We start from the raw sequence: 27,813 nt of genomic DNA, 5'->3' as shown, positions 1-27,813 counted from the left end.
AACCGGCGGCGGCGCCGCCGGCAGCGGCGGCCGGAGGTCAATTCCGGCGACCTCCAAAACCTATGAAATTTTAACAGCATCTTCCTCTCATCAAGCTCTACAACTTTCATAACTAGCACAAACACCAAATTCCAAGCCTAACTAGGGCAATCGACTAAAAACATCAAAACACCATAAAACTTCCACTTCAAATTTCTCCTTACCTAGCTCAAGAGGGAGTGAGTCCTTTTAGGGCAAGGTTGCTGGGTTGGAGGGCTACAAAACCATACCAAGCTTGCCCGGATTGGTGGCCGGAGGAGGAAGTTCCGGCGAAAAAACCAATTCGGCAGTCGAAGCTTTCGGGCGGCACCGCTCACTCACGGCGGCGCTAGGGCTCCTCTCACCGGTCTAGAAATGTTGCTGGGAGGGAGACCGACCGAACGGGACCGGTCCGGTGGTGAACGGAGGTCGGACGGCGGCGGGAGGACAGCCGGAAAATCGGGCAGCGGAATGCTCGGGTGCGGAGAGGAAATCGGGAGGGAGAGAGAAAGAAAAGAAGAAGAAATGGGTTGGGCTCGGCCCAGCCGACCCAACACTCCCTTATAACCCAAACTTCCAAAATTCAACACCCCGAAAAATAATACCCGAATAAAAATTACCTTTTACTAGCTAAAATTTACTATTTTTACCGTCGTCGTATTTTCTTCATACTAATAATCCTCCGCACATAATCGTCCCCGAAACCCCTCTAGGGACCAATTAAACTATTTACTCAATGACGGAGACGGTAAAATTCTTATTATAATCACGCTAGTAAATAAGGTAAAAATATAAGGGTCGGGATGTGACACTACTACTGTTTCAGCTTCAGGAAATCTCCTCCAGACATGGATTCTATAAAAAGCACATAAAAATGAACATCAATTTTCATGCGTAGTTTGAGTGTTTCTGCAGTGGTTTTCTTAGCTTATTATGAACATTACATTGGGAAAAGGGCAACCCATAGAAGCAATGTAGTTTGAAACAATTGGGATAGTGTTCGCTTCTATTTTTATGGACTTCAGAAGTGAGTTTGTGGTGCAGAGAACATTATCCTTTCGACACACTAATCCAAGTGTATGTTCATGGTTATTGATCAAAGTTAATACTGATCTAGGGAGAAATTAAGTATAGTTCTAGATGCACCAAACATGAGAAATGACTTCTACATGAACATCATGGATTGGGGCAAGCAAGAACAATGTTCTTGCAGTCGCTTTGGGCCTCGATTTATACCTCTGGAACTCGGACACAGCAAATGTACGTAAGCTGGATGTCAATGAGCCTGGTCTCAAGATGACAAATATTTCATATTTGGATATAACGGCTCCAAAATGTTTGAATAATGCTAGTGATCATATCAAAAAAATCCCTTTTAATCTTTTCCACAAAACCTTTTCTTCGCATACATAATCAAGAAGTCTTAGAAGAACCTGGAGAATGGAACCATAGCTGTTTGAGGCTTCTCATTTCTCAAAGTGGAAATATCCAACTTCTGCACCAGTTGCTTTCAGAGAATCCACTCCTGCTCCATAGTCTTGCTCTAGATTCTGAAGTGAACCCCTTACACGTTGCTTCGCTTGCTGGTCATGTTGGCTTTGTTAAGGAGATTCTAAGGTTAAAACCAGCTTTAATTGGCCAAAGAAACGAACCGGATGGCTTTAGCCCTATGCATATAGCATCTGCCATAATATGGCTGGAGATCCGTTGTAGAGGCCTGGCTATAATAGAAACGGAAATTATGCATTTTTCTTTCCTAGCTATAACAGCATATGCCATAATTATGCATTATCTACAAATAATGCATTGGTTTATAAGGGATAATTCATCATAACGCTGGATATGCAAATATTTAAAACAAACATTTTTCAGTGCTACAAATAAATCTCTGTATTTTTTCTATTTCATGTATCTCGTATAAAAGACACCACGTATGGTACTGTGAGTATAAATAACAATACGCAATGGGGCCTTTTGTGGCCTTCAGGGGTGTTGCAACTCCCGTTGATGGAAAAGAAAAAAAATGGAAAACTAGGTGAAGAACTGTATTTACCATGCTTATCCTTCGAGTTCAAGATGTTCACCTTCCTCAATTTTGTGACCAATTCCACCAAAACATCAACAGCTCCAAACTGACTGTTCTTAACAACAAGATGCAAAGTAGTTTCCCCTTGTGCTGTCACATCTTCAACACTTTCTGGACAAGCCAGGACTATTTCTCGAACAATATCTACACTTCCTCTCCTTGCAACATGATAGCATGATGAAGAGGACTGAGGAAAACAAAAGTGATCCAGACAATCATGGAACTCTATGCTCTGGTGGCTTAATATGTCCACTCATAGAGGCTACTCGAGCTAGTAAAAGTACAATAGAGGCATTCGAAGACACAAGATCCTCATCAAACTTCCAATTCACAAACAGATATAATCACAGATCTAATCAATAATTCGCAAATCAATATACCTTGTCAATTTCCTCTTCCTCCTTGAAGAGGAACAAGAGGCCGAAATCATCTCCCTGCTCTTCTTTGAAAAGAAGTGAATAGCAAGGAGAGCCCCGTGTCCTCATCATGTCCCTGCCTCCCTGCTCTTTGAAAAGAAGCTGAAGAGAGAAATCCTCCTCATCAAAATCGATCATTCCCTGTTCCAAATCCAAAAAATTTCAAGAAGATTTTCGCAGTCCACCTCCGCTACCCACTAAAAGCCTACGCCCCAATTCTTTACCCTCCAAAAACCCTAAGCCCCAATTGTTTCCCACACAGCAAGCCTGAAAATTAAAAAGCTAGCTAGTCTTCTAAAGAATCTGACACCAAAAGGATCAGAAACTTCAATAGGCATTTCATCATTAAGATCATCATAATCATCCAAATTCATAAACAAAAAAACTCAACACTAAACAAAATCAGATCAGCATCACTACAAGTCTACAACAATAACTTCTTTCCAATACCTTCTTCAGATCAGATTCCTCGCAAAGATTAAGAATGACGAGAAAACACGAACTTCTTTTCAATACCTCCCACCCCAAATTTACTGATAAAATGCCTTCTGTCACTGCTCTCGGACATTTGTACCTTCTAAGACTGTTGAGGGTGAAGACGTCAGAATCTGACTTCTAAGAGAGAAGATGAAGCACAATCTTCAAAGAACCACCGCCGAAAACAAAACGAAGCTTCCGGGAATGCGGAGGAGAGGAATGTGAAAAGCAAAAAAAGATACAAATTTACTCCCCACCCTTACATCTCCAACCTCATACCCACCCACCTGACACTTGTCCATTCTCTTACCAGGTTTCACAACCCAAACTCACAATAATAAATTATACTATTTTCTATTAACTTTAAATGTTCCCAAAAAAAAAATCATCTGTTTTTCTTTTCCTATTCTAATCTCCTCTCCAATCTTGACCCTAATTACCCACCTCATCCTCTCAGACCTAATCGTCCCATCCGAGATTGGAAAGGATTGAAGGTGGTGTGGTTTATTGAAAGTTTGAGTTTAAGAGGTGGGTTTGAAGGTGGTGATGAATCGATCTGCCAATCTGGTGATGAAGTAGATGATTGCTTAGAAGGTGGGTTTTGGTTCTTTTTGTCTGACATGGTAGTGTTTGTAAGAATGCCTCAAATCCCTCAATGAACCATAGCTGCTTGCATTTTGGATTGTGTAGAATTGATTCACATGTCCATTTTGTTTGTGTTTGATCGGCTAGCATGATTCTTAGAAGTAGGAACGACAGCAAGCTACTGCCTCCTACTGTCGAGATCACTGCCATTCCTTCCAGTTCCGTCGCCGGCGGTATGGAGCTCTGATTGTCATTCTCCCTATAGTGCAGCTCTCTAGAGAATGCATAAACAGATCACACTACTTGCACAGACCCACAATTCGTTCATAGTCCAAAACCATCTCAACAGAATCAAATGCAAAAGATAACTAAAATGGTTTAATTGTTTAACCTCGCACGCTGAGATTGGAGAGGAGATTAGAAAAGGAAAAGAAAAACTGATTTTTTTTTCTTTTTGGAACAGATGGATTTAAAGTTATTTAAAAATAGTATAATTTATTATTATAGATTTGTGTTTTAAACCATGGTTAGAATCACTAAAGAGAATGAACATGTGTCATTCATCTAAGTGGGTGGGTATGAGGGTGGGGAAATAAGGGTGGGGAGCAAATTTGTATCCGCGTTAATGAGAGAAGCTAGGGTTTTAGTCATATTTCAACCGATGAGAGAAAGACAACTGTCATTACAAATTAAAAATGATTTCATATGGATAAACTTAATAATTCCTATAAATCGTATCCCACTAGTATTTAGTACAATGAAACTAATGTGTAAATCTTTGCAACTTTGCCGTCTGACGATCTCATCTCTTCAACAGTATTAAAACGACAATACTCATAAATCATGATGAATGATTTAACAATGAGTCTATGATAATATGATTCATAATCTATGAAGTTACATGTATTATCTAAAATAACACAAGCAACAGAGAGATGTGATGATACTTGTACCAAGGGGATACATTTTCAAGAGACTTATTAGTTGATTGACATTTCACAGACATGTAACGTCTTTGAGAGGAAGATTGTTGATTAAGACTAATTTGCTGGGGCCCCGGACAGTCAACAGGGCATTGCAGCCCTTTCTCTGACCACTTTTGACAGTGTCGTGATTCGAACCTAGTTTAAGGAGCACACCCAACTAGGCAAAAACCACTAGACTACCTTGCAGTAGTTAACTATTTAATTTCTTAGAATACAAAATATATACACATATGAAATTTAAGTGAAACAACTCATACATGAACTTTAATTTTGAAATCATGGTGGATCAAATTGCACTTGCCTGGTTTTGCTTCTTCCAGGTTGCCAGGTGAAGAACTGAGTTTGCCATTATTACCTCAGAACCTCCTTAACAAACTCAACATGGCCAGCCAAGGAAGCAATGTGTAAAGGGTTCTCTCTCGAAGCCAGCGCAACGCTATGGAGTATGAGTCTGGATTCTCTGCTAGCAACTGATGCAAAAGTTGGACATTTCCGCTTTGAGAAGCCTCAATCAGCCTTCATCCATTTTGGCTCCTGAATTGTGGTTCAATTTTTCGATGAGGATGTTTTGATGTACATCTGATGATGGGGAAGCATTATACTACATGGATGTGTTCCATGTAGAATTATTATTTTCAGTAGTACAATGTCATTGTGCAATTGTTTGCTTTCAGTTTTTTGGTTTCTGAGACTGAGATTTCAAGGTATACATCGATCATCGATGCAAAAATCATCTGCAACCTCTAGTTGCCCTTATTTTCTTATATGCTTCTGGCAAATAATGAAAATTTCACCTCCGGCCGTTGCAGAAAATTGATATAAACAAGAACAATCTAGCTACTTTCCGCTCGATTGCTCTGGAAATAGAAACACCAGTCTGAGAAAACAAAGGTAAATTATTTAAGAAACAAAGATATTTGAATACACTCTCCACTCTTCATTTCCTATGCTATGCAGGAGAAAAACAATCCTCAAAATGGAGAGTTTCGTACAAAACAGTGTGTACTATAACCCTTTTGAACCGAAATACTGTCGGATTACAAGCCATTACCATAACCTATTAAAGTTCAACCTCGTGGCACAATAAGGTTCCACGTACTCATCGCCTGCTTGTCGAAGGCGAATGATCTAGAAATGCAAAGGTTTTATGAAGAAATTATAAAGGTACTGGAACATGAAGCAGTCTCGACGAACTGACAGAAAATTAACACAGAACACCAGATTTTGACACTGTGTAAAAACCTCAAAATAGAGGAAAAATCACAACGGAGCACAAGCTCAGAAAACGAACTCAACTAGATGAATTTGTGTAGAGTCTTACAACCACTTTGTAAAGTTAACCCTATACTATTACAAATCCCTATCTCTAGGCAGAACGTCTTCTTCTTCTTTCTTTAATGAACTTCTCTTAACACACAAAAGAATCACAATCACACACATAACAAGTCTAACTCAACAAGGAACAGTTGAACTTGTATATTTAGATGAGCAGCGGAATAAAACAATTTTCTCTCAAACGCCAAGCCTGCAGAGACCCACCCAAGAAACCCTACGCATATTCTTTTTATATATGACGTCCTTTTTTGTTTCCTTGCGCACCACAAGTCCACAACTTCTGGTTGTCCATGAAAACCTAATAAAGTCCAAATAGGAAAACTAATTAGTATAAGATCATTAAAATATTATACATATGCTAGCATAACAAGATATCTTATACAAAGTAGGACTTCTTAAGCACCGTACCCTAAAAACAGCCGGAGAAGGATTTCTTCCTCACGCAACTAGTATATGAGACCTATTCAAAATAGATCTTCTTTCCTTTAATTGATTCCACAACCATATCACATATTGAGATCCTAACCAAGTTAGGACTCAATTACTTTCACGGAAAAACCACCTGCAAATAACTCATTCCAATTATAAAAGAACACAAATGCATATCACAATTAAGATCAATGACATAAGTCAAGATCGCATTGCCATGCACTAATACGACATGATAATCCAAAGATCATAGAACCTAATCAATATATGATTCTTTCCTTTCAACTAAAGATCAACTAATCATATATATAATGAATATACTAACTAATGTAGGACTTTGTCTTCATGATTCATACGCACCAAGAATGACTAATATCACCTGCCAATAATATTTCATTCAACAAAGAGATATATAACAATAAAGTCCAATTTGTTTTGATATAGGAATGCCAACTAAAACATATACCAATAAATTACATTCCTCTAGTCACCAACTAATTCGAACAAATGTATCTCCTAGCTGAATTTACCACAGAAAGTCCAATGACTCCGATCCTCATAAAAATTTGCCTATTAACCGATTTGCCAGCAAGTAACACCACAGTAGGCAAAACCGCAGTAAACACACTAATGAAAACTCTTGTGTTATCCTCTGCAATGCTAATCATCGCTGTGTTGTATGTACAATACATGGCAACGATACAGATCTGAAGCTCCAACTGCATAGGGAAGTTGCTTGTGAGGATGTTAATCATGTAAAGAGAAACCGAAAAGCCAATGGAGTTGAAAGCCACAAAAACCAAAAATGCAGCTGCGTTATAAGACCCCAATATGGATGATCCTGCAGTGTGTGTTGGTTCACCGCTAGTCCCATTCCTATTCAACTCGGTGTCTTGCCAAAGACCGGTTGGAGGGCTTAGTCCTACTTGAAATGTTGCTGTAGTCACCAATACAGCTACAACTAACAGTGCGGTGCGTGCATCACTAGGAGAATCTCTTCCCTTTTTGAACTTGAAGTATTCAATGAAATCAGTTGGATTCCGCAACTGAGGTGGTCCTGATGCCACAGGGCCGTTCTGGAGGGTTTGGTTATCAGAGTCAAATGAAGGTATAGCAGAATGGACTATGTCTTGTGCTCTCAAAGCTCCAGCACCATGAAGAGTGTCGTAGATTTCCCGATCACCAGCTTCACTTGGGAAAATTAGTAGCAGATCAAGAGCAGTGAGACCACTCTGGTTTACATTGTTTACTTCAAATGCACCTGGGGTACTAGTTCCAATTCCAATCAACCATTCCACCACCTGTAAATATATGTACTTCATTAGATTTTCTCAAATCTACTATACATGATTCTAAGTTTCTAAATTTTCGTTTAAATATCTATAGTTTTTGACTAATTACTACATTTCGCCACGTTTCGAACATTTGTACTTTAGAGTTCCTCTAAGTTGCTCCTTCACATTTTTTTTACTTAACCAAGTTTCCTTGACTATAGTCACTATACATTGTTCATTTGAAAATCCCAGTTTTTCTTCATTACTTGAAGAACAGCATAGTTTCCCCCAGTATTTTATCACAAACACAAAAGAACTGGCCAAAGGATAAGATAATTAAGAACTGTGGCAAACTGATAATTAAACATATGAAAAACAAAGGATAAGATAATTAAACATATGAAAAACAAAGGATAAGATTACCATATTTATTTAAGAGGACAGCTAGACTGTCGCATCAGTAAAACAATGAAGTCAACACTAATCTTGAGGCTGACAAAGGCCATGAACAACAACTCCGTTTACCTTCAATGCCTTGATGGAAAAGCGAAAATGGAAAACTAGGTGATCAGATTGTACATACCTGGTGTTGTTTTCTCCATGTTGCTAGGTGAAGAACTGTATTGCCATGATTATCCTTCACGTTCAGGATGTTCACCTTCCTCATTTTTGTGACCAATTCCACCAAAACTTCAACAGCTGCAAACTGACTGTTCTTAACAGCAAGGTGCAAAGCAGTTTCCCCTTGTACTGTCACATCTTCAACACTTTCTGGACAAGCCAATACTATTTCTCTAACAATATCTTCCCTACCTCTCCTTGCAGCATGATGAAGAGGAGTCCATTGATCTCTTCCCTTAAGCCGGCATAGTCTTGGATCAACTTTCAGAAGCTCCCCTACAATCTCCAAACATCCGTTGGCAGATGTGATATGCATAGGGCTAAAGCCATCCTGGTTCATTTCTTTGGCCAAAGCTGGTTTCAACCTTAGAATCTCCTTAGCAAAGCCAACATGGCCAGCAAGCGAAGCAACGTGTAAGGGGTTCACTGCAGAATCTAGAGCAAGACTATGGAGTAGGAGTGGATTCTCTGCAAGCAACTGGTGCAGAAGTTGGATATTTCCACTTTGAGAAGCCTCAAACAGCCTTTGATCCATTCTTCAGGTTCTTTCAAGCTTTCTTATTCAGAATGATTTCGATTATATGCGTGTTCAAGGGAAAGAGTTCTTCATTATGTATGTGAAGAAATAGTCTAAAGCCAGAGATGTAGCACACACGTAGCAGTGCACATGTCAGAACTCAGTTAGTATACTAAGTCATTAACCGATAAACTATACTAATTCAGATTGACTAGAGAATAATCTCAGTTAAAATTTGCTGTTGCTTATGATAAGCACTTCCTTGACATGCATTATTCAACGTTTTGAAATAAGAAACAATATCAGGAATTCAGGATTGATATATATCTGCTAAAAGAAACACCAACTGGTTTGTGTTTTACGTAGTAAAATGATTCCTTCCACACACCAAAAGAACATGCAAGATCACCTTGTAGCAATCAAAGTTCGAAAAGCATGGAAACCAGGAAATGTGTTACTTTTATTTACTGGAGATGGTTGTCATGACTCATAACCTAGCTAATTCAGATTATATGAAACGATTCAATCTCGGCATCTACTGTAGCAGACGTGCTCTAAACTGGATCCACAGTATCATCATCACCACCTTGGTTTCGCAGTTCTATGCGCTTCATGATAAATTTCATAACCTTTTTGGTAGGAAATAGTATCACCGGAGGTAAAGCTGGCGTAAGTATAAACCATAAGTACCAACCTGGGCCCTCACCTGGAGAAATAGTAAGCAAACCATTGATGTAGGTTGCGTACATTGCAAGGCCACACACTATAAGCTCCAACCGCAAAGGGAAACCGGTTGTAAGGATATAGATCATCTGAAGAGAAACTGAGAACCCAATGCAGTTGAAAATGGCTCCAAAAATGGAGTATAATGGATAATAAGAAGCTATATTGGAAGTCCCTGCAAGGTGTGGTGGCTCAGTCCCATTTTTGCTCAAGTTTGTGTCAGACCAAAGACCACCTGGAGGATTGAGTGCAATTTCATAGCTGGCTGTAGCCACTAATACAGCTACTACTAACAGTACCGTACGTACATCACTAGGAGAGTCTCTTCCCCTTTTGAACTTGAAGAACTCTGTCAAATCTTCTTCTTGCTTCTCTTGAGGAGTCTGTGATGCCACTTGAGTGTGGTTCTGACTAGGAGAGCCAATGCTTTCATCAGAAGGAATGGGAAGGACTAGAGCTAGTGTTGTCGAAGCCACATTATTTGGCTGCTCTTGATTGGTTTGTGGTGCCATTTGGTTCTGATTCTGATCAAGTGAAGGTACATCAGAAAGAGGATGGGCTATATCTATTGCTGTTGAAGCCACTTGCTCTTGATGCGCCTGTGGTGCTATATTGTTATGATTCTGACCAAGTGAAGGTACATCTGAACTAGACTGGACTACATCTGCTGCTGTGGAAGCCACGCTATGTGGCAGCTGTTGATGAGTCTCTGATGCCATCTGGTTATGGTTTTGACCAGATGAAGATACATCAGAACTAGACTGGACTCTCTCTCGTGCTCTCAAAGCTCCAGCACCACGAAGAATCTCCTCCGTTTCCCTATCTCCGGCTTCACTAGGGAAAAGCAGCAGCAGATCAAGAGCAGTGAGATCGCTCTGATTTACAGTGTCTACTTCCAACACACCTGCTGAAGCAGTTGCAGTGCCAACTAGCCATTCCACCACCTGTGAGCATATATACTCATATCATTAGATAGTTCAACATAATCGACTGCAGAGTTTCTTGATCCATATCCGAGAAAGTACACCTCTATATTTTCACATTTGCTAGTTCAGTTAGGAACTTAGGATTCAACAAGGAGTGTTCAAAATGCACTTGCCTGGTGTTGCTTTTTCCAAGTTGCAAGATGAAGAATCGAGTTGCCAAGATTATCCTTCATATTCAGGAAATGCAACTTGTCCATTTCTCGCACCAATTCCAACAGGACTCTTATTGCTTCAAATTGGCTGTTCTTAACAGCAACATGTAGCGCAGTCTCCCCTTGTACTGTCACATCTTCAACACTTTGTGGACAAGCCGAAACTATTTCTCGGATAATATCTACCCTGCCTCTCCTAGCAGCATTATGCAATGGAGTCCAATTATCTTTTCCTTTAACCTGGGAGCATTCAGGTTCAGCTCTCTGCAGAGCCCTTACAATCTCTAGATAGCCATTGGCAGATGCCACCTGCATGGGACTAAAGCCATCCTTGCTCAATTCTTTTGCAAGAGATGGTTTCAACTCTAGAACCACCTTGACAAATTCCACATGACCAGCAGCGGAAGCACCATACAAGGGATTCTCTCCGGAAGCTAGCGAAGCATTATGTAGAAGCTGTGGATCATCTGTCAGCAGTTGATGCAAAAGAGGGAGATTTCCAGTTTGAGAAGCCTCAAGCAGCTGCCTTGTATCCATTAAAGATGGGTTATGTTGAGTAAGTTCATCTGTCTCAAAGTAGGACTATTATATACTCCAGTTTAGGAGAAAAGGTTCTTCACTAGATTACAGGAAACCGGCACCAGATGCCATTACAAATCCTTCCATTTGAAGTTGCTACATCAATTCCATAGGTTCAATTTTATACATCAAATCATGATACGAATTCTCGCAGCAGTCACTAATCCAGGTGAAAAAGAGGTCTTCACTAGATAACAAATAACGCCTGCGCCGGCCTTTAAAGTTCAAAGTCCTGGATCACACGTAATACAAGTCAGAATTTCTTCTTGTAAAAATATTAACCTATTGATGATCTACCTATAATACTTCAGGAGATGACCATAAAATAATCTGGCATGGACCATGTACAAGTGTGCAACAGCCAACAGGATCAACAGTTGGAAACTAAGAAAGAATCATTCCATTCATAATTCTTTTCTTTCAAATCAAGTGAAACTGCAGAGGTTCGATATTTATACAACAAATCATATAGAAAAAGGATGCACCTTTTTCGGTAAAAATAACCTTGTGTCCTTTTTTAAATCATATGAAATCTACTCAAATTTGGCATCCGGTTTAGCAGAAGTGCTCTAAGCTTGATCAAAAGTTTCCTAACCCTTCTGGCAGCAAATAGTACCACCGGAGGCAAAGCTGGCGTAAGTGCAAACAGTGAGTACCAACCTGCGGTTTCGCCTGGAGAAATAGTAATCAATCCATTGATGTAGGTTACGTACATTGCAAGGCCACAAACTATAAGCTCCAACCGCAAAGGAAAATTGGTTGTGAGGACATATATCATGTGAAGAGAAACTGAAAACCCAATGCAGTTCAAAACGGCTCCAAAGATGGTGTAAATAGGATAATAAGAAGCTATATTGGAAGTCCCTGCAAGGTGTGCTGGCTCAGTTCCATTTGGGTTCAAGTTTGTGTCGGACCAAAGACCACCTGGAGGGTTGAGTGCAATTTCATAGCTTGCTGTAGCAACTAATACAGCTACAACTAGCAGAGCAGTACGCGCATTATCAACAGAGTCTATACCCTTTTGGAACTTGAAGTACTCCATATCGTCTAGCTCCTCTTGATGAGTCTGTGATGCCATTTGAGTGTGGTTCTCAATGATTTGAGCAGAAATAGGTTGGACTATAGCTAGTGATGTCATAGCCACATTATTTGGCTGCTGTTGGTTGGTCTGTGGTGCTATATGGTTATGATTCTGATTAAGTAAAGGCACATCAGAACTAGGAGGGACTATATCTATTGCTGTCGAAGTCACCTGCTCTTGATTGGCCTGTGGTGCCATTTGGTTATGATTCTGACCAAGTGAAGGTACATCAGAAAGAGGATGTACTATATCTAGTACTGTCGAAGCCACATTTAGCGGCTGCTGTTGATGAGTCTCTGATGCCATTTGGTTTTGGTTTTGGCTGGATGAAGGTAGATCAGAACTAGACTGGACTCTCTCTCGTGTTCTCAAATCAGCTCCAGCACCACGAAGAATCTCCTCTATATCCCTATCACCAGCTTCACTATGGAAAACTAGCAGCACATCAAGAGCAGTGAGACCTCTCCGATTTACACTGTCTACTTCCAACACACCTGCTGGACCAGTTCCAACTAGCCATTCCACCACCTGTGAATACATGTACTCAGATCGTTAGATAAATTCAACATTATCGACTGCATAGTTTCTTGATCCATATCCAAGAAAGTATACCTCTATATTTTCACATTTGCTAGTTTAGTTAGGATTCAAATAGTTGTGTTCAAAATGCACTTGCCTGGTGTTGCTTTTTCCAAGTTGCTAGATGAAGAACTGAGTTGCCAAGATTATCCTTCATATTCAGGACATGCAACTTGTCCATTTCTCGCAGTAATTCCAACAGGACTCTTATTGCTTCAAATTGGCTGTTCTTAACAGCAAGGTGTAACACAGTCTCCCTTAGTACTGTCACATCTTCAAAACTTGCTGGACAAGCCGAAACTATTTCTCGGATAATTTCTACCCTGCCTCTCCTAGCAGCACAATGCAGTGGAGTCCATTGATCTTTTCCTTTAACCTGGCAGCATCCAGGTTCAGCCCTCTGCAGAGCCCTTACAATCTCCAGATGGCCATTGGCAGATGCCACATGCATGGAACTAAAGCCATCTTTGTTCAACTCTTTTGCAAGAGATGGTTTCAATTTCAACTCTAGAATCACCTTGACAAATTCCACATGACCAGCAGCAGAAGCAACATACAAGGGATTCTCTCCGGAAGCTAGTGAAGCATTAAGCAGAAGTCGTGGATCATCTGTCAGCAATTGCTGCAAAAGAGGGACATTCCCAGTTTGAGAAGCCTCAAGCAGCTGCCTTATATCCATTAAGATGGGTTATGATGAGGACTTGATCTGAGTCTCAGAGTACGACTATTATATACTCCAGTTCAGGTGAAATGGTTCTTCACTAGATTGCAGGAAACCGGCGTCAGATGCCATTACAAATCCTTGTATCAGACACATATAGTAATTATCAGAATGCATAGATCGTTATGACCATAAAATAATCTCACCGGAACTATGTGCAATAGCCAACAGAGTCAAACGTTAGAAACTAAGAAACAATACTTCTACTTGTAGTTCGGTACATCAATTCTATAGGTTCAATCAAATCATGGAAACCATGAAATCTGCTACTTTTATCAACTGTTACAGCCCTCAACACTGAGATGGTTGTCATGACTCATAACCTAATTCAAATTATATGAATCTACTTAATATTGGCATCTGGTTTAGCAGGAGTTCTCTGAGCTTGATGATAAGTTTCTGAACCCATCTGGCAGCAAATAGTACCAGCGGAGGCAAAGCTGGCGTAAGTGCAAACAGTGAGTACCACCCTGCGGTTTCGCCTGGAGAAATTGTAATCAATCCATTGATGTAGGTGAAGTACATTGCAATGCCACAAACTTGAAGTTCCAACCGCAAAGGGAAATTGGTTGTTAGAATATTGATCATGTGAAGAGAAACAGAAAACCCAATGGAGTTGAAAACTGCAAAAAGGATGGAGTAGGCTGGATAATAACAAGCTATATTGGACGTCCCTGCAAGCTGTGGTGGCTCAGTCCCATTTTTGCTCAAGTCTATGTCCTGCCAAAGACCTCCTGGAGGGTTGAGTGCAACCTGAAAGGTTGCAGTCGCAACTAATACAGCTACGACTAACAGTGCTGCACGTGCATCACTAGGAGAGTCTCTTCCCATTCTGAACTTGAAGTACTCCAGCAAATTGTCTGCCTGCTCTTGATGAGTCTCTGATGCCGTTTGAGAATGGTGCCCAGGAGAGTCGAATGGAACAAATTGATCAGCACTAGAATGGACTATATCCATTGTCCTCAAAGCTACATCATTTGGCTGGTCTAGATGGGTCTCCAATGCCATCTGATTACGGTTCTGACTAAAGCAAAGAATGTCAGAACTAGGGTGGACTATGTCTCGTGCTCTTAAAGCTCCAGCACCACGAAGGATTTCCTTCATTTCCCTATCACCGGCTTCACTAGGGAAAATTAGTAGCAGATCAAGAGCTGTGAGACCACTCTGATTTACATTGTTTACTTCTAACGCACATGCTGGACCAGTTCCAATGTGAACTAACCAATCCACCACCTGTGATTATGTGTGCTTAGTTAGTGTTTTCAAGATTACAAATTGTTGTGCTCTATCATAATTGACTACATTGTTTCTTGATCAATTTCCAATAAATTCATCCCAGATAGATATCTATAACATTCTCATTAGAGATTATAATCAGCATTGAAGTAAGAGTGGTGAAAATGCACTTACCTGATGTTACTTTTTCCAAGTTGCTAGATGAAGAACTGTATTCCCAAGATGATCCTTCATCTGGAGGACGTTCAGCTTGCCTATTTCTCGCACCAATGTCACCAAAACTCTAACAGCTTCAAACTGGCTGTTCCTAACAGCCAAGTGAAACACAGTCTCCCCTTGTACAGTCACATGTTCAACACTATCTGGACAAGCCAAAACCATTTCTCGGATAATACCCACCCTCCCTCTCACTGCAGCATAATGCAGTGGAGTCCATTGATCTCTTCCTTTAAGCTGGGAAAGTTTAGAGTCAACTGTAAGTAGCTCCCTTACAATTTCCAGAAATCCATTGGCTGCTGCTATATGAATGGGGCTAAAGCCATCCTGGTTCAATTCCTCGGCAAAAGCTGGTTTCAACCTCACAATTTCCTTGACAAAATCAACATGGCCAGCAACTGCAGCAACGTGCAAGGGGCTTTCTCTGGAAGCTAGGGATACACTATGCAGTTGAAGTTGATTTTCTGCCAGCAATTGATGCAGAACCTGGACATTTCCAGTGAGCGTATTCAGCGCACCCGGGTGCGCTGTATTCAAGACCCTCAAACAGCCTTCGTGTTTGGTCCGACTCAGACAACTCCATTGAGATGTGAAATGTTGAACATCCCATCTGTATTTCTACAATGGACTATATATTCCTGGTCTGGTGAAACAGTTCTTCACTTGATACAAATTCTCGCAGCAGTCACTAATCCAGGTCTTCACTAGATAACAAATAACGCCTGCGCCGGCCTTTAAAGTTCAAAGTCCTGGATCACACGTAATACAAGTCAGAATCTATTCTTGTGAAAATATTAACCTATTGATGATCTACCTATAATACTTCAGGAGATGACCATAAAATAATCAGGCACGAACCATGTGCAACAGCCAACAGGGTCAACAGTTGGAACTTGGAAACTAAGAAACAATCATTCCATTCATAATTCTTTTCTTTCAAATCAAGTGAAATTGCAGTGGTTCGATATTCATACAACAAATCATATAGAAAAAGGATGCAAAATATTGAACCTTTTTCGGTAAAAAATAATAAACCTAAACCGTCACTGATTTCCGATACATAATGTTTATTCAAACTCTGAGAAAATGTTTGAAAATTTGGGAGTTGGGGGGAGTCTAAAGCTCGACCCCTCACAGCCCTGGTATTGATTCAAGATTGTACTTCTTCTCAGATGGTCCTTCAGAACCATCACCCTCTAATAGCTTTGGCTTCTTCATGGCATCAAGAGTTTGCAAATATGAGTACGAAGCATTCCTACTAGACGAATTGACTGGATTACTAATTCTGCTAGCAAGAAAGCGGCGAATCAGACCCCTCAGGAATGGAGCCATAGTGTCTGGCTCATGTTCCAAGTAGTACATAATTCCACCCATACACAAACAGAACAAGAACACCTGTAACATGAAAAAAAGCATTAATCTATGCACTTTCATTACAAATTAACTATTTTAGTCAACTTAAAAACATGACCCATATTTGTCACAAGACTCGGAACAAAATTGTCTGAATCTCTCATCTAGTTATTTGTTCAATCGATACAAAATTAAATAAGGAAATAGTCATTGAGTGCTAGATTCAACAAGGAAAACATTTTAAGAACAAAGCTAATTCAAAATTGGTTGAAGCATGTTTCCTTCTCAATGGTGACAGAGATTAAAATCATAGGGTTAAGTGGCAAGGTAATAAACCCATACCTCAGCATTCTTAATATCTGGAAGCAGGTGACGGTTTACTAAAATATACCACAAAGAATCTCCTGCCCGTGGAAGAACATATAGAGCAAGTTCACCACGCCTAGCTTTTTTCTCCAGTAAAACTGAAAGAGCAGCTAGACCACCAGCAGTCCAATATACAAGCTTGTTGTCTTTTGATGCAACTTTTCTGTGCAAACATATCACACCCTAGCACCAACAAAGAAAAATTAGACCTCAACCATCCAAATCATATGGATATGAGAAATTGATAAACCAGAAAAGGTATGAAGAAGAAAAAAGTTTACCTGAAAGATTCCGACGAAGGCAGACAAAAATGATGTTGAGCGAACAGAATCTTTAACAGCAAACATAAAGGTGCGAGCAGGGGCCGCCAGGAACTGAAGGACATCAAGTTAAATTAACATCAGAATTACCAAACAAAATTAAGAAGTGACAAATCAGAGAGCTTCGACACACTTTACTGTCCTCTTGAGATTAGCTAGCAACTATAACAATCTCATAATAATGAAAACTACAAATTCATGCTATGAGTTGATACAGCTATGTAATCCATATTATAGTGGCAGTTGTAAGCAGGGAAGTCAGATTGGTGTGCATCTGCATGCATGGCAACAACAGCACCCTAGAAATGCCTACTTAACTATGAAGAAGGCACTCAAGTTACAAGATATAGGAGGACTACCCTAGAATACATAGTTTCCTAGGTATAAGGCACAGATGTTATATGATAATAAATGAAATGTCAAATGCAAAGTCTTAAGATCAGAATCATTATAAAGGAAAGAAAACAATATGAAAGGAATTTACCTTCTGTAGGCGGAGAACGACAAATGGTACAAACGTCAAAGAGAAGTAAAGCGGAAATGTTTTCCTAAATGTAGCTGATGTTGCAGTTGCATTCTGAACTAAACAAGAATTTGTGTGGGGATGAATAACAGAACAAGGAAAAATAGATGGAAACTCTTCCAATTTTATATCACTTCTCCCTTTTTCAGCCAAGTAATCAGCTAGTGAGGCAATATCCACTGGATATCCTCTACAACACTCCCTTACGGCCTTGTATACAGGCGCAGCTACAGGACCAGTCTTCTGGATGAATTCATGATAAGATTTAGGCAAGCTCTCAGGTCGCATTACAAAGGCGTACATAACCTGAAACGGAATTTCTAACTAAGTAAATGATGGAATTTCGGGAGAGCAAAACAAAGAGAGAGTTGGGCACACATGACAAATTGCAAGCTTGACAATGGAATAAGTGCTACCTGTGCACATGCCAAAGAAAAAAGCAGGGAATCCCCATGTCTCCAGTGGCTTCCCCAAAAGTGAAACTTATTCTTAGACTTCGCAGAATTATAAGCAGACTGTAAAAAAGAAAAAGAGAGGTCATAAATTCGGAATTTGGAACTACCAATATCCAATCTAGAGAAACAATATGAATCAATTTACCTGTGCTACTCTTGCTAGTAAGTACAGAGACAGTGTTCGCCTTCGGTTTGAGTCATCTAATGCTAAAATAGACAAACCGGCAATTGAACCTGCTAAGATTCTGCTCCATCATCCCCTTAAACAATGTCATATATAACGAAAAATAATACCTTCAAAACAAGTCCAAACATACAAACCGAAAACACACAGACAAATACTCACGCATTCAATGGCGTCTCTTTCTTTCTGTACTTTCTCAACAAGCATCTAAGAGCATGGTAAGAACCACTAAATCCACCGAAAAATAAGCCGATTCGGCACGCTTCTTCTCTCACTATCAGATCCTTCTCCGAAACAAGTTGCTGCAAAACAATAACAGCAAATGAAACTTTCTTCATAGTTTGATTCTAACAGTTCAATTTCGATTCTTAGATAATCAATTTCAATTCTTATGAACTACGAACTCCACATTCACTATTCTGATCATAACAAACTCAATTTCGATACGAAATCCTGTAAACAAAACCAAATCAGCTACGAAATGCGAATATAATTACGCAAACTGCCACTGTCTTCTACCTTGAGATCGAGCAAGGAAGAGTAGGACTGTCTGCGAGCGAGCTTAAACGCGCGGAGGAGAATCCCAATCCCGACGCGGACGCCATAGGAGAGCAGAAAGCTCTGGCAGAGGTTACCGATGGCGTGAGCGACGCATGACTCGTCGGCGGCGTGGTCGCAGGGCGGGTGGTGCTGGTGGAGGGCGGCGGCGGAGCGCTGGCGGCGCTGGAGCTCCTCGATGGCATCGCGGAGCCGGTCCTCGGCCTCGCGGAGCGGGTCGGAGGGGTCTAGGGGCGGTGGGGAGGCCAGGGGTTTGGTGGGAGACGACGGCGACGGCATTGGAGAGGGAAGGTTGGGCCTTGGGGTTTGGGCTTGGCATCTGCAACTGGATTTTGGAGGTGGTTGGTGATTATGTCAGCAATGGTGTCAGCATCGTTGGGAATTGGAATTCGAGGAAGAAGAAGTTGGAACGGAAAGGTGTGTTTTATCTGTTTGGGAGATCTCTATTTTATCTGTAGCTGGTATTTAAGTCTCATTCTATTCTCTACTGTGATCACTCATCTCTTATAATTTTTTTTTTACCTTTTATTTAACTTTTCTTAGAGTTTCTCGAGTTGTTTACACTAGTTCAGGTATAGTGAGAATAGCTTTTTAAGGTTTGAATCCCGGGTTTGAATCTCGGCCGATATTAATTGGAGTTAAATCTTAATTTATTCTTGGTGAGGGGGGAGGAAGTGTCTTGACATGATCCCTTGACGCGGATTAGTTTCTGGACCTAAAAAGTCTTTAAGGATACCATCATTGATACTCTAAAAAAAAGTAGTTTTTTATAATCTTAACTTTTTAAGTAACAAAATTTGCATTAGAGTAAATCGGTAAAACTTGACGGAGAGATTATTGACGAGAGTATTAAATATATATTCACACTTGTTATGTAGGAATTATTTGTCTAGGAAGTTTCGTCGTAGCTTATGTCATTTTATTTTGGTTTGAACTTTGAAATGAGATCAAATGGTTGATTCAAAGTAAATTTTCCGACTATTAAGGCTATTGAATTAGGAGAGCACCCGGATGTCTAATAGCGCGTGGAAGCTAAACCACGTTAGCTTCGACTGGTTTTGTTTCGTCTTAGTTTCTCCTCTCGCAACTCCCCCAATAACACAGCCATCTTCTAACGTCTAATTTGTTACACATCCATCGACGACCCAAGAGCTTCGAGGTCTGTCGATCCAGGTCGTCTCCTCTTCAATCCTTTGCCTATTTCATCGATCGTACTCGACTCCCCCATCCAAACATTCCACCTCAATCTTGATCACATCCGACTCCAGCAAGTCGTCCGACGATCCCGACCGCTGGGCGGGTTGGTGCCCATCTCTCTCGCCTCAACTCTCTTTGCCAACTCTGGGTTCTGGGTCTGTTCTTCTTTTTCTTTGGAGAAGAAGATCTGGGTTCCTTCATTCTCTACTCAATTCGCTTTGGATTGTCTTACTTTTTCAAATTGCTGCTTTTTTTTGTTCACTTTCTGCTTTCCCGTTTGGATACTGCAAAATCGGTATTTCATGATTCCAAGTGCCAGAGTACTCTGTTTGGATAAATAGGGTTTAGGCGATGTCTTCCAACAATGATGGCTACATAATTCACTCGAATCGGCAGTTTCTTGTACGTCCGGCTACAAGGTTAGATTTCAGTTTCCTTCATATATTTTGATTTCCACTCCGCGCTGTACACCGCTAGGGTGTACACCGCGCTGTCCATTAAAGCTAATCTATTGTTTATCCCTGTTTTCGGAGGCTTATTAGTTACTAACACTCTGTCATACATTATCTGAAGTTATAACTGTGGCATCATAATGACGTTTGATCAAACTGGTGTTCTGAATGTTTTAAGTGTTAAATTTCAGGGATGAGTCTCCAGCGAGCACATTTCGTCCACGGGCTAAACCGCTATGTCAATATCGTCACTACAGGTACATATAGGATATTGGTTGTTTTACAGGATCCAGTAATGTTCATGATACATTTGGAATACATTTCAATGTTGGCTGTGAGCATTATTTTAGTATTTTTGAATTGGATTTTGCAGATGCTAGCATATCTCTTCAGTCAAGTTATGCCAAGTTATGCATACATTTCAATATGATTCTATATTGTTTCGTTCTACCAGCCAAGTTATCTAATTCCAAGCCATAATAATATGTTTCTGCCATGCAGTATTCACTAGCAATATCAAAAAATGAAAGGCGAAATCTGTTTTTGGTGCTTTTTGACTATGTTTTGCATCAAATTAACGAAGCAAGCATAGCTACAGGAGGCACAGAGTATAGTGATGATGAGATTCAGCCTCTTGTGGCTCTTCTCACAATGGCGGATGCGTCTGAAGCCATTTATATCTGTATTAAGCTTGGATTGACAGGCATTGGGGAGCTTATGAAGAATTCTATTTTCTGATGCAGTGTCTAGATATCCAAACAGTGAACGGCTAAATATGGTATGTATGAAAAGTTCATGTGCGGTGTGTTTGAGTTGGTATTTGTGATTGCATTTGTGTATGTTTCTTTATAAAGGTGAGGAATTTGATTCTTCAAAAGTTTTATCACTGTGACTTTTAAGTCGATTATGTTTCAAGCCCAACTTGTCTTTTGTGTACTTTTTCATCACCCCTGTTTGCCAGCTATTGTTGGCATGGACAGAAGTCTATGGACTGATGAGCTCTCGAGGAGTTTTACAAATCATATTTTATTTACACTTTTGTTTCTATACAAGTATGTATTTGGTTTTCCCCTCTTCTAAGTGGCATATAGGTGTGCGGTTTATTCTGGAAGTTTTCACTAGTTTCAGAGATTATCCGATTGTTATTTTTGTTCCTATAATTAGTGAAGTCAGTCAATCTTTGTCAATGTGCTGCTTCTAATGTTTATTTAACTTTACAGATGTTAGAGAGTGTAATGGAGAAATTTGGTGCAACCATAAGTTCATTTACTCATTTGGACACGGAGTTCTTCCATATGATGGAAATAACAAAATCCTGTAAGTCTTTGGATAGCATTGAACGTGCAGTTCTAAGAAATGGCGTTGGCATGAAAGCAAAGCTCTCATGGGCTGTTTTGCATTCACTACTTCATCCTGGAAATTCTGCATACCATCGAAATGCGTGTGTCTGGTTAGGCGACCTGCTTATTGCTGAAATTAGTGATGAAAGGAATTCAAGTATATGGTCCAATATCAAAAACGTGCAGCAGAAAATATTCCTTGCTGGTGTTCATGATTCTGCAGTCGCTTCAGATGTTCCTATACCCATTTGGCTTATGTGTGGTCTTCTTCTGTAGTCAAAGCACACATCATCAGATGGGGTTTTTTATTTGTTCTTGAAAGGCTTCTCATGAGGTGTAAAATTTTGTTAAATGAAACTAAAACCCAGCCTTCACACGACAGTGATATTGGGAGCGTACACACGGATAATCGTCTTGAGAAAGCTAATGCAGTGATAGACATCATGAGTAGTGCCTTGTTCTTGGTTTTTCAGATAAATGAGACAGATCGCATGTATATTTTGAAGGTAATTGCTTAAGGATTATCTTGACTAGATCTATGCATGTGGTCTTTAAATTTTAGAGATGCATGGTCACAATTCAGGGAGATGCAACGGCTGCTAATAAGCCAACAATTTTAGACTTTTTGACTTCAATACTCGAGCAATTCATATGCTGTAGTTACTATTGGAAGTCATTAGAGAAATGATGTTGTGCACGAGAACCCATAGTATTTGTTTATTAGGTATTTGTTAAGGCTATATGAAATTAGTAGAAATTGACGAGGCTTCAGATTTTGACATTATTTTGTTGAAAAAATAAAGGTTTATGAACTGTTCTGGCGGGTACCGTTTTTTGTCAAAAAGAGAAATGAAAAATCACATATTTTCGGTATTGTTTAGTCCTCGATAAAAGCGGTCAACCTTAGTTACGTTTATGTTTCTCTATGGAGAGCCTTATCGTTAGGAGGTGAACGTCCTTAAATTTTTACATAGGTGGTTACATCCCATCAATTTGAGAGTTTTGTGTGTGGAAGAATCAACCAAACTAGGTTATATAGGGGTAGCTAAGAGCATTTTCGTTTAATAAGTGACGTTGGTTTAAGGTTGACCGCGTGGATCGAAACCCAAACATTATCGAAAAACAGGTGAATTTTTATCCATAGCCGTATTTAAGTACGCTGATCATATCAAATTGTTGAATTTTCATTATGTGAAATTTAGCCATTGGAACCACAACGTGGTTACTAATGTGGTATAACTTGTTTAGTAGGTTATATGCAAATATACATCTTTATGAACCAACTATACGGAGGAAGCAATATTTTCAAAAATCTTGTGAAATATGATGTGATCAGTATGGTGAAATACGGCTATGGTTGAAAAATCACGTATTTCCGATAACGTTTGGTCTCCGATAAAAGCGGTCAACCCTATTTACGCTTATGCTTTTCTATGATGAGCTCTATCGTCGGGAGGTGAACATCCCTAAATTTTTACATGGGTGATTACATATCATCAACGTGAGAATTTTATGTGGAAGAATCAACCAAACTAGGTCGTATAAGAGTAGGTAAGAGCGTTTCCGTGTGATAAGTGACGTTGGTTTAAGGTTGACCGCATCGATCGACAGCCAAACATTATCGAAAACATGTGATTTTTCAACTGCAGCCGTATTTCGGTATACCGGTCACATCCTATTTCACAAGATTTATGCAAATTTTGCTTCCTGTATAAAGTTGGTTCACAATGTTCTTCACTTGCATATAATCAACTAAATAAGTTATATCACATTAGTAGCCACATTGTGATTCTAATGACTAAAATCACAAAATGAAAAATTGACCGTCTGATGTGACAATTATAATGAAACACGGCCATGGTAAAAAAATCAACTGGATTCGGCAATGTTCAGGGCTCGATCGAATTGGTCAACTCTAATTCAACGTCATTTATCATACGAAAACGCTCTTACCTACCTCTCTGTGACCTATTTTGGTCGATCCTTCTGCACATTAAACTCTCACATAGATGAGACGTAACCACCCATGTAAAAATTTAGAGACATTTACATCCCGACGATAGGGTTTCCCATAGGGTAGATTAAGTGTAAAAAGAGTTGACCGCTATTATCAGGACCCGGACGTTACCCGAAACAGGTGATTTTTCAACCAAAGCTGTATTTCGCTATACCGGTCACATCCTATTTCACAAGATTTATGCAAATTTTGCTTCATGTATAAAGTTGGTTCACAATGTTGTTCATTTGTATATAATCAACTAAACAAGTAATACCACATTAGTTGCCATGTTGTGATTCTAATGACTAAAATCATAAAATGAAAAATTGACCGTCTGATGTGACCATTATAATGAAACACGGCCATGGTAAAAAATTCAACTGGATTCGGCAACATTCGGGGCTCAATCAAAGCGGTCAACCTTAATTCATCATCACTTATCACACAGAAACACTCTTACCTACCTCTCCGTGACCTAGTTTGGTCAATTCTTCCTCACAGTAAACTCTCACATAGATAGGCGTAACCACCCATATAAAAATTTGGAGACTTTTATGTCCTGACGATAGGGCTTTCCATAGGGAATATTAAGCGTAAAAAAAGTTAACCGCTTGTATCGGGATCCAGACGTTACCCAAAGTACGTGATTTTTCAACTATAGCCGTATTTCATTATTCCGTTCACATCTTATTTCACAAGATTTTTGAAAATTTTGCTTTTTCTGTATAGTTGGTTCACAAAGTTATATACTTGCATATAACCTACTAAACAAGTTATGCCACATTAGTAGACACATTGTGATTCGGCTATAGTAAAACAAGGCTAAAATTCACAAAATGAAATTCGTCCGTCTGATATGATCGTTATAGTAAAACAAGGCTATATGGTATAAAATTCAACTGGATTCGGCAATGTCCGGGGCTCGATCCAAGCGGTCAACCATAATCCATTGTCACTTATCACACAGAAACTCTCGTACCTACCACTCCGTGACCTAGTTTGGTCGATTCTTCCACACGTTAAATTCTCACATAAATGAGATGTAACCACACATATCAAAATTTGGAGACGTTTACCTCCCGAAGATAGGTCTCCCATAGAGAAGATTAAGCGTAAAAAGGGTTGACTGTTTTTATCGGCACCCAAACGTTACCCGAAATATGTGATTTTTCAACTATAGTCGTATTTCACTATTCCGATCACATCTTATTTCACGAGATTTTTGAAAATTTTGCTTCCTCTCTATAGTTGGTTCACTTTGCATTAAATGTAATTTTAGTATAATGTTGTAAACTTTTATTGCATTTATTAAAAAAGATTTGTTACTAAATATGAATGATTTCTCATAATAATTTCATTTTATTCGTATTTAATTTTTATGAATATTTGTTTAATTACTAAACATGAGTAATATCGTGGAAAAGTAGTAAAATTAGGGTTTCGCACGGTGCCGGTCAACCGCATTTCGTGTAAAAAATAAGATTTAAATAAGGTTGACTGACTCGATGGGGGGCATAACGAAACCGAAACAGGGTGGATTTTCTTCCGTGGACGTATTTCATTTCAGTGACCACATCTGACGGTGAAATTTTGTTTTCATATCTTTATGAACTCGGATCGCCATGTGCTTACTGAAGATGTATAATTTGTTTAGTAGGTTTTATACAAGCGTACATCATTATGAACCAACTATACATAGGAAGCAAAATTTTCAAAAATCCTGTGAAATACGATGTGACCGGAACAGTAAAATGCGGCTAGGGTTGAAAAATCACAAACTTCCGGTTACGTTTAGTTCCTGGTAAAATCGGTCAACCGTTTTTCCTTTAGCTGTATTTAAGTGTGGTGATCATATCAGACGGTTGAAATTTAATTTTGTGAAATTTAGCCATCGGAACCACTACGTACCTACTAATGTGGTATAATTTGTTTAGTAGGTTATATGCAAGTGTACATTTTTATAAACTAACTATACAGAGAAAACAATATTTTCAAAAATCTTGTGAAATAAGATGTGATCGGTATGGTGAAATACAACTATGGTTGAAAAATTACATATTTTCGGTAATGTTTGGTCCTCAATAGAAGCGGTCAACCCTATTTACGCTTATATTTCCCTATAAAGAGCCCTATCGTCGGGAGGTGAACGTTCCTAAATTTTTACATGGGTGGTTACATATCATCAATGTGAGAGTTTTGTGTGTGGAAGAATCAACCAAACTAAGTCATATAGGGGTATGTAAGAGCGTTTTCGTGTAATAAGTGACGTCGGTTTAAGGTTGACCGCGTCGATCGAGAGCCAAATGTTATCGAAAACATGTGAATTTTTTTCTTTAGCCGTATTTAAGTACACTGATCATATCATACGGTTGAATTTTCATTTTGTGAAATTTAGCCATTGGAAATATAACGTGCCTACTAATGTGGTATAATTTGTTTAATAGGTTATATGCAAGTGTACATCTTTGTGAACCAACTATACGGAGGAAACAATATTTTCAAAAATATTGTGAAATAAGATGTGATCTGTATGGTGAAATATAACTAAGGTTGAAAAATCACATATTTCCGGTAACGTTTGATCCCCGATAGAAGTGGTCAACCATATTTACGCTTATACTTCCTTATGGAGAGCTCTATCGTCGGGAGATGAACGTTCTTAAATTTTTACATAGGTGGTTACATATCATCAATGTGAGAGTTTTGTGTGTGGAAGAATCAACCAAACTAGGTTATATAAGGGTATGTAAGAGCGTTTTCATGTAATAAATGACATCGGTTTAAGGTTGACCACTTCGATCGAGAGCCAAACGTTATAAAAAACATGTGAATTTTTTTCTATAGCCGTATTTAAGTACGCTAATCATATCAGACGGTTGAATTCTTATTTTGTGAAATTTAGCCATTGGAATCACAATGTGCCTACTAATATGGTATAACTTGTTTAATAAGTTATATGCAAGTGTACATCTTTGTGAACCAATTATACGGAAGAAGCAATATTTTCAAAAATCTTGTGAAATAAGATGTGATTTGTATGGTGAAATACAGCTATGGTTGAAAAATCACATATTTCCGGTAACATTTGGTCTCCAATAGAAGCGGTGAACCCTAGTTAAGTTTATGCTTCCCTATGAAGAGCCCTATCGTCGGGAGGTGAACGTCCCTAAATTTTTACATGAGTGGTTACATATCATCAATATGAGAGTTTTATGTGCGGAAAAATCAACCAAACTAAGTCATGTAGGGGTATATAAGAGCATTTTCATGTAATAAATGACGTCGGTTTAAGATTGACCGCATTGATCGAGAGCCAAACGTTATCGAAAACAGGTGAATTTTTTCCTGTAGCCGTATTTAAGTACGCTGATCATATCAGATGGTTGAATTTTCATTTTGTGAAATTGAGACATTAGAACCACAACGTGTCTATTAATGTGGTTTAACTTGTTTAATATGTTATATGAAACTGTACATCATTGTGAACCAACTATACAGAGGAAACACAATTTTTGAAAATCTTGTGAAATAGAATGTGATCGGAATAGTGAAACACGAATAAGGTTGAAAAATCATAAGCTTCCGGTAATATTTGATTTCTGATAAAAACGGTTAACACTTATTACGCTTAGACACTTCTAAACGAATTAGTATATCAAAACAACCACAACAGATTAAGTGTTTCTAAAATATTAACTACTCCGCAACTACAATATTTTTGCCTTTTCAATTAAACACTTCCGTAAGCAAACAATTGTTTCCATTCTTCAAAAACAAAAAAGCAAACAATGGTTCAATTAATAATGTTTTTATTAGATAATTATTAGCTTTTTTTTTAAAGAGAAATAGTTATTAGCTTAAAAGGTTAAGATAATGAAAAAACGGCAGTACGGCGGGGTTACTTTACTGACCTTTGACCATAGAGAAAGTCAAGAGAAAGTTTTAGGTGCGGTTAAAGCACCACGTGGCTCATGCGGCAGCCCACTCATGAATCGACACGTGGAATTTTTTTCCCAACTCACCTTGCTATAACCAAAAAAACAAGTAAA

The 27,813-nt window shown here is 39.1% G+C and overlaps 3 protein-coding genes, 1 non-coding gene and 1 pseudogene across 4 annotated transcripts; 1 reads left to right on the top strand and 4 right to left on the bottom strand.

Moving 5' to 3' along the window:
- Positions 1-115: 115 nt before the first annotated feature.
- On the bottom strand, positions 116-8,762 carry LOC101298760 (ankyrin repeat-containing protein At2g01680-like). Its single transcript, XM_004308965.1, has 5 exons — positions 8,190-8,762; positions 6,863-7,633; positions 2,971-3,135; positions 2,485-2,661; positions 116-2,375 (listed from the first exon to the last, which is right to left on the bottom strand). The coding sequence occupies exons 1-5, from the start codon at positions 8,760-8,762 to the stop codon at positions 2,367-2,369; spliced, it is 1,695 nt and encodes a 564-aa protein (XP_004309013.1). The 3' UTR covers positions 116-2,366.
- A 536-nt stretch (positions 8,763-9,298) lies between these two features.
- On the bottom strand, positions 9,299-11,142 carry LOC101298474. Its single transcript, XM_004308964.1, has 2 exons — positions 10,567-11,142; positions 9,299-10,411 (listed from the first exon to the last, which is right to left on the bottom strand). The coding sequence occupies exons 1-2, from the start codon at positions 11,140-11,142 to the stop codon at positions 9,299-9,301; spliced, it is 1,689 nt and encodes a 562-aa protein (XP_004309012.1).
- Positions 11,143-13,898: 2,756 nt separating this feature from the next.
- Positions 13,899-15,627, bottom strand: LOC101298179 (annotated as a pseudogene).
- Positions 15,628-15,905: 278 nt separating this feature from the next.
- LOC101297890 lies at positions 15,906-19,055 on the bottom strand. The gene is made up of 8 exons (XM_004308963.1): positions 18,738-19,055; positions 18,381-18,520; positions 18,180-18,279; positions 17,996-18,094; positions 17,541-17,885; positions 17,018-17,110; positions 16,713-16,919; positions 15,906-16,412 (listed from the first exon to the last, which is right to left on the bottom strand). Exons 1-8 carry the CDS (start codon positions 19,053-19,055, stop codon positions 16,149-16,151), a joined length of 1,566 nt encoding a protein of 521 aa, XP_004309011.1. The 3' UTR covers positions 15,906-16,148.
- Positions 19,056-19,820: 765 nt separating this feature from the next.
- Positions 19,821-22,211, top strand: LOC101292258. The gene is made up of 4 exons (XR_185287.1): positions 19,821-20,392; positions 20,617-20,682; positions 20,927-21,203; positions 21,646-22,211. It is a non-coding gene; the product is annotated as an uncharacterized LOC101292258 (transcript).
- The last annotated feature ends 5,602 nt before the right edge of the window (positions 22,212-27,813 follow it).

The sequence above is a fragment of the Fragaria vesca genome, linkage group LG7 (genome assembly GCF_000184155.1).
Source record: "Fragaria vesca subsp. vesca linkage group LG7, FraVesHawaii_1.0, whole genome shotgun sequence".
Classification (NCBI taxonomy): domain Eukaryota; kingdom Viridiplantae; phylum Streptophyta; class Magnoliopsida; order Rosales; family Rosaceae; genus Fragaria; species Fragaria vesca.
Note: the sequence above shows the minus strand (reverse complement) of the source record. Positions and strands in the feature narration are given on the sequence as shown.

What these genes read in the sequence shown, in the direction of transcription:
- LOC101298760 (XM_004308965.1), bottom strand. Translation starts at nt 8,762, where the DNA reads ATGGATCAAAGGCTGTTTGAGGCTTCTCAAAGTGGAAATATCCAACTT. An exon ending in CATGGAGAAAACAACACCAG is followed by an intron (nt 7,634 to 8,189) that starts GTATGTACAATC and finishes ATATATTTACAG; the next exon opens with GTGGTGGAATGGTTGATTGG. An exon ending in GAGTCATTGGACTTTCTGTG is followed by an intron (nt 3,136 to 6,862) that starts GTAAATTCAGCT and finishes CTTCTCTCTTAG; the next exon opens with AAGTCAGATTCTGACGTCTT.
- LOC101298474 (XM_004308964.1), bottom strand. Translation starts at nt 11,142, where the DNA reads ATGGATACAAGGCAGCTGCTTGAGGCTTCTCAAACTGGAAATCTCCCT. An exon ending in CTTGGAAAAAGCAACACCAG is followed by an intron (nt 10,412 to 10,566) that starts GCAAGTGCATTT and finishes ATATGCTCACAG; the next exon opens with GTGGTGGAATGGCTAGTTGG.
- LOC101297890 (XM_004308963.1), bottom strand. Translation starts at nt 19,055, where the DNA reads ATGCCGTCGCCGTCGTCTCCCACCAAACCCCTGGCCTCCCCACCGCCC. An exon ending in CTTCCTTGCTCGATCTCAAG is followed by an intron (nt 18,521 to 18,737) that starts GTAGAAGACAGT and finishes ATTGTTTTGCAG; the next exon opens with CAACTTGTTTCGGAGAAGGA. An exon ending in AAAGAGACGCCATTGAATGC is followed by an intron (nt 18,280 to 18,380) that starts GTGAGTATTTGT and finishes ATGATGGAGCAG; the next exon opens with AATCTTAGCAGGTTCAATTG.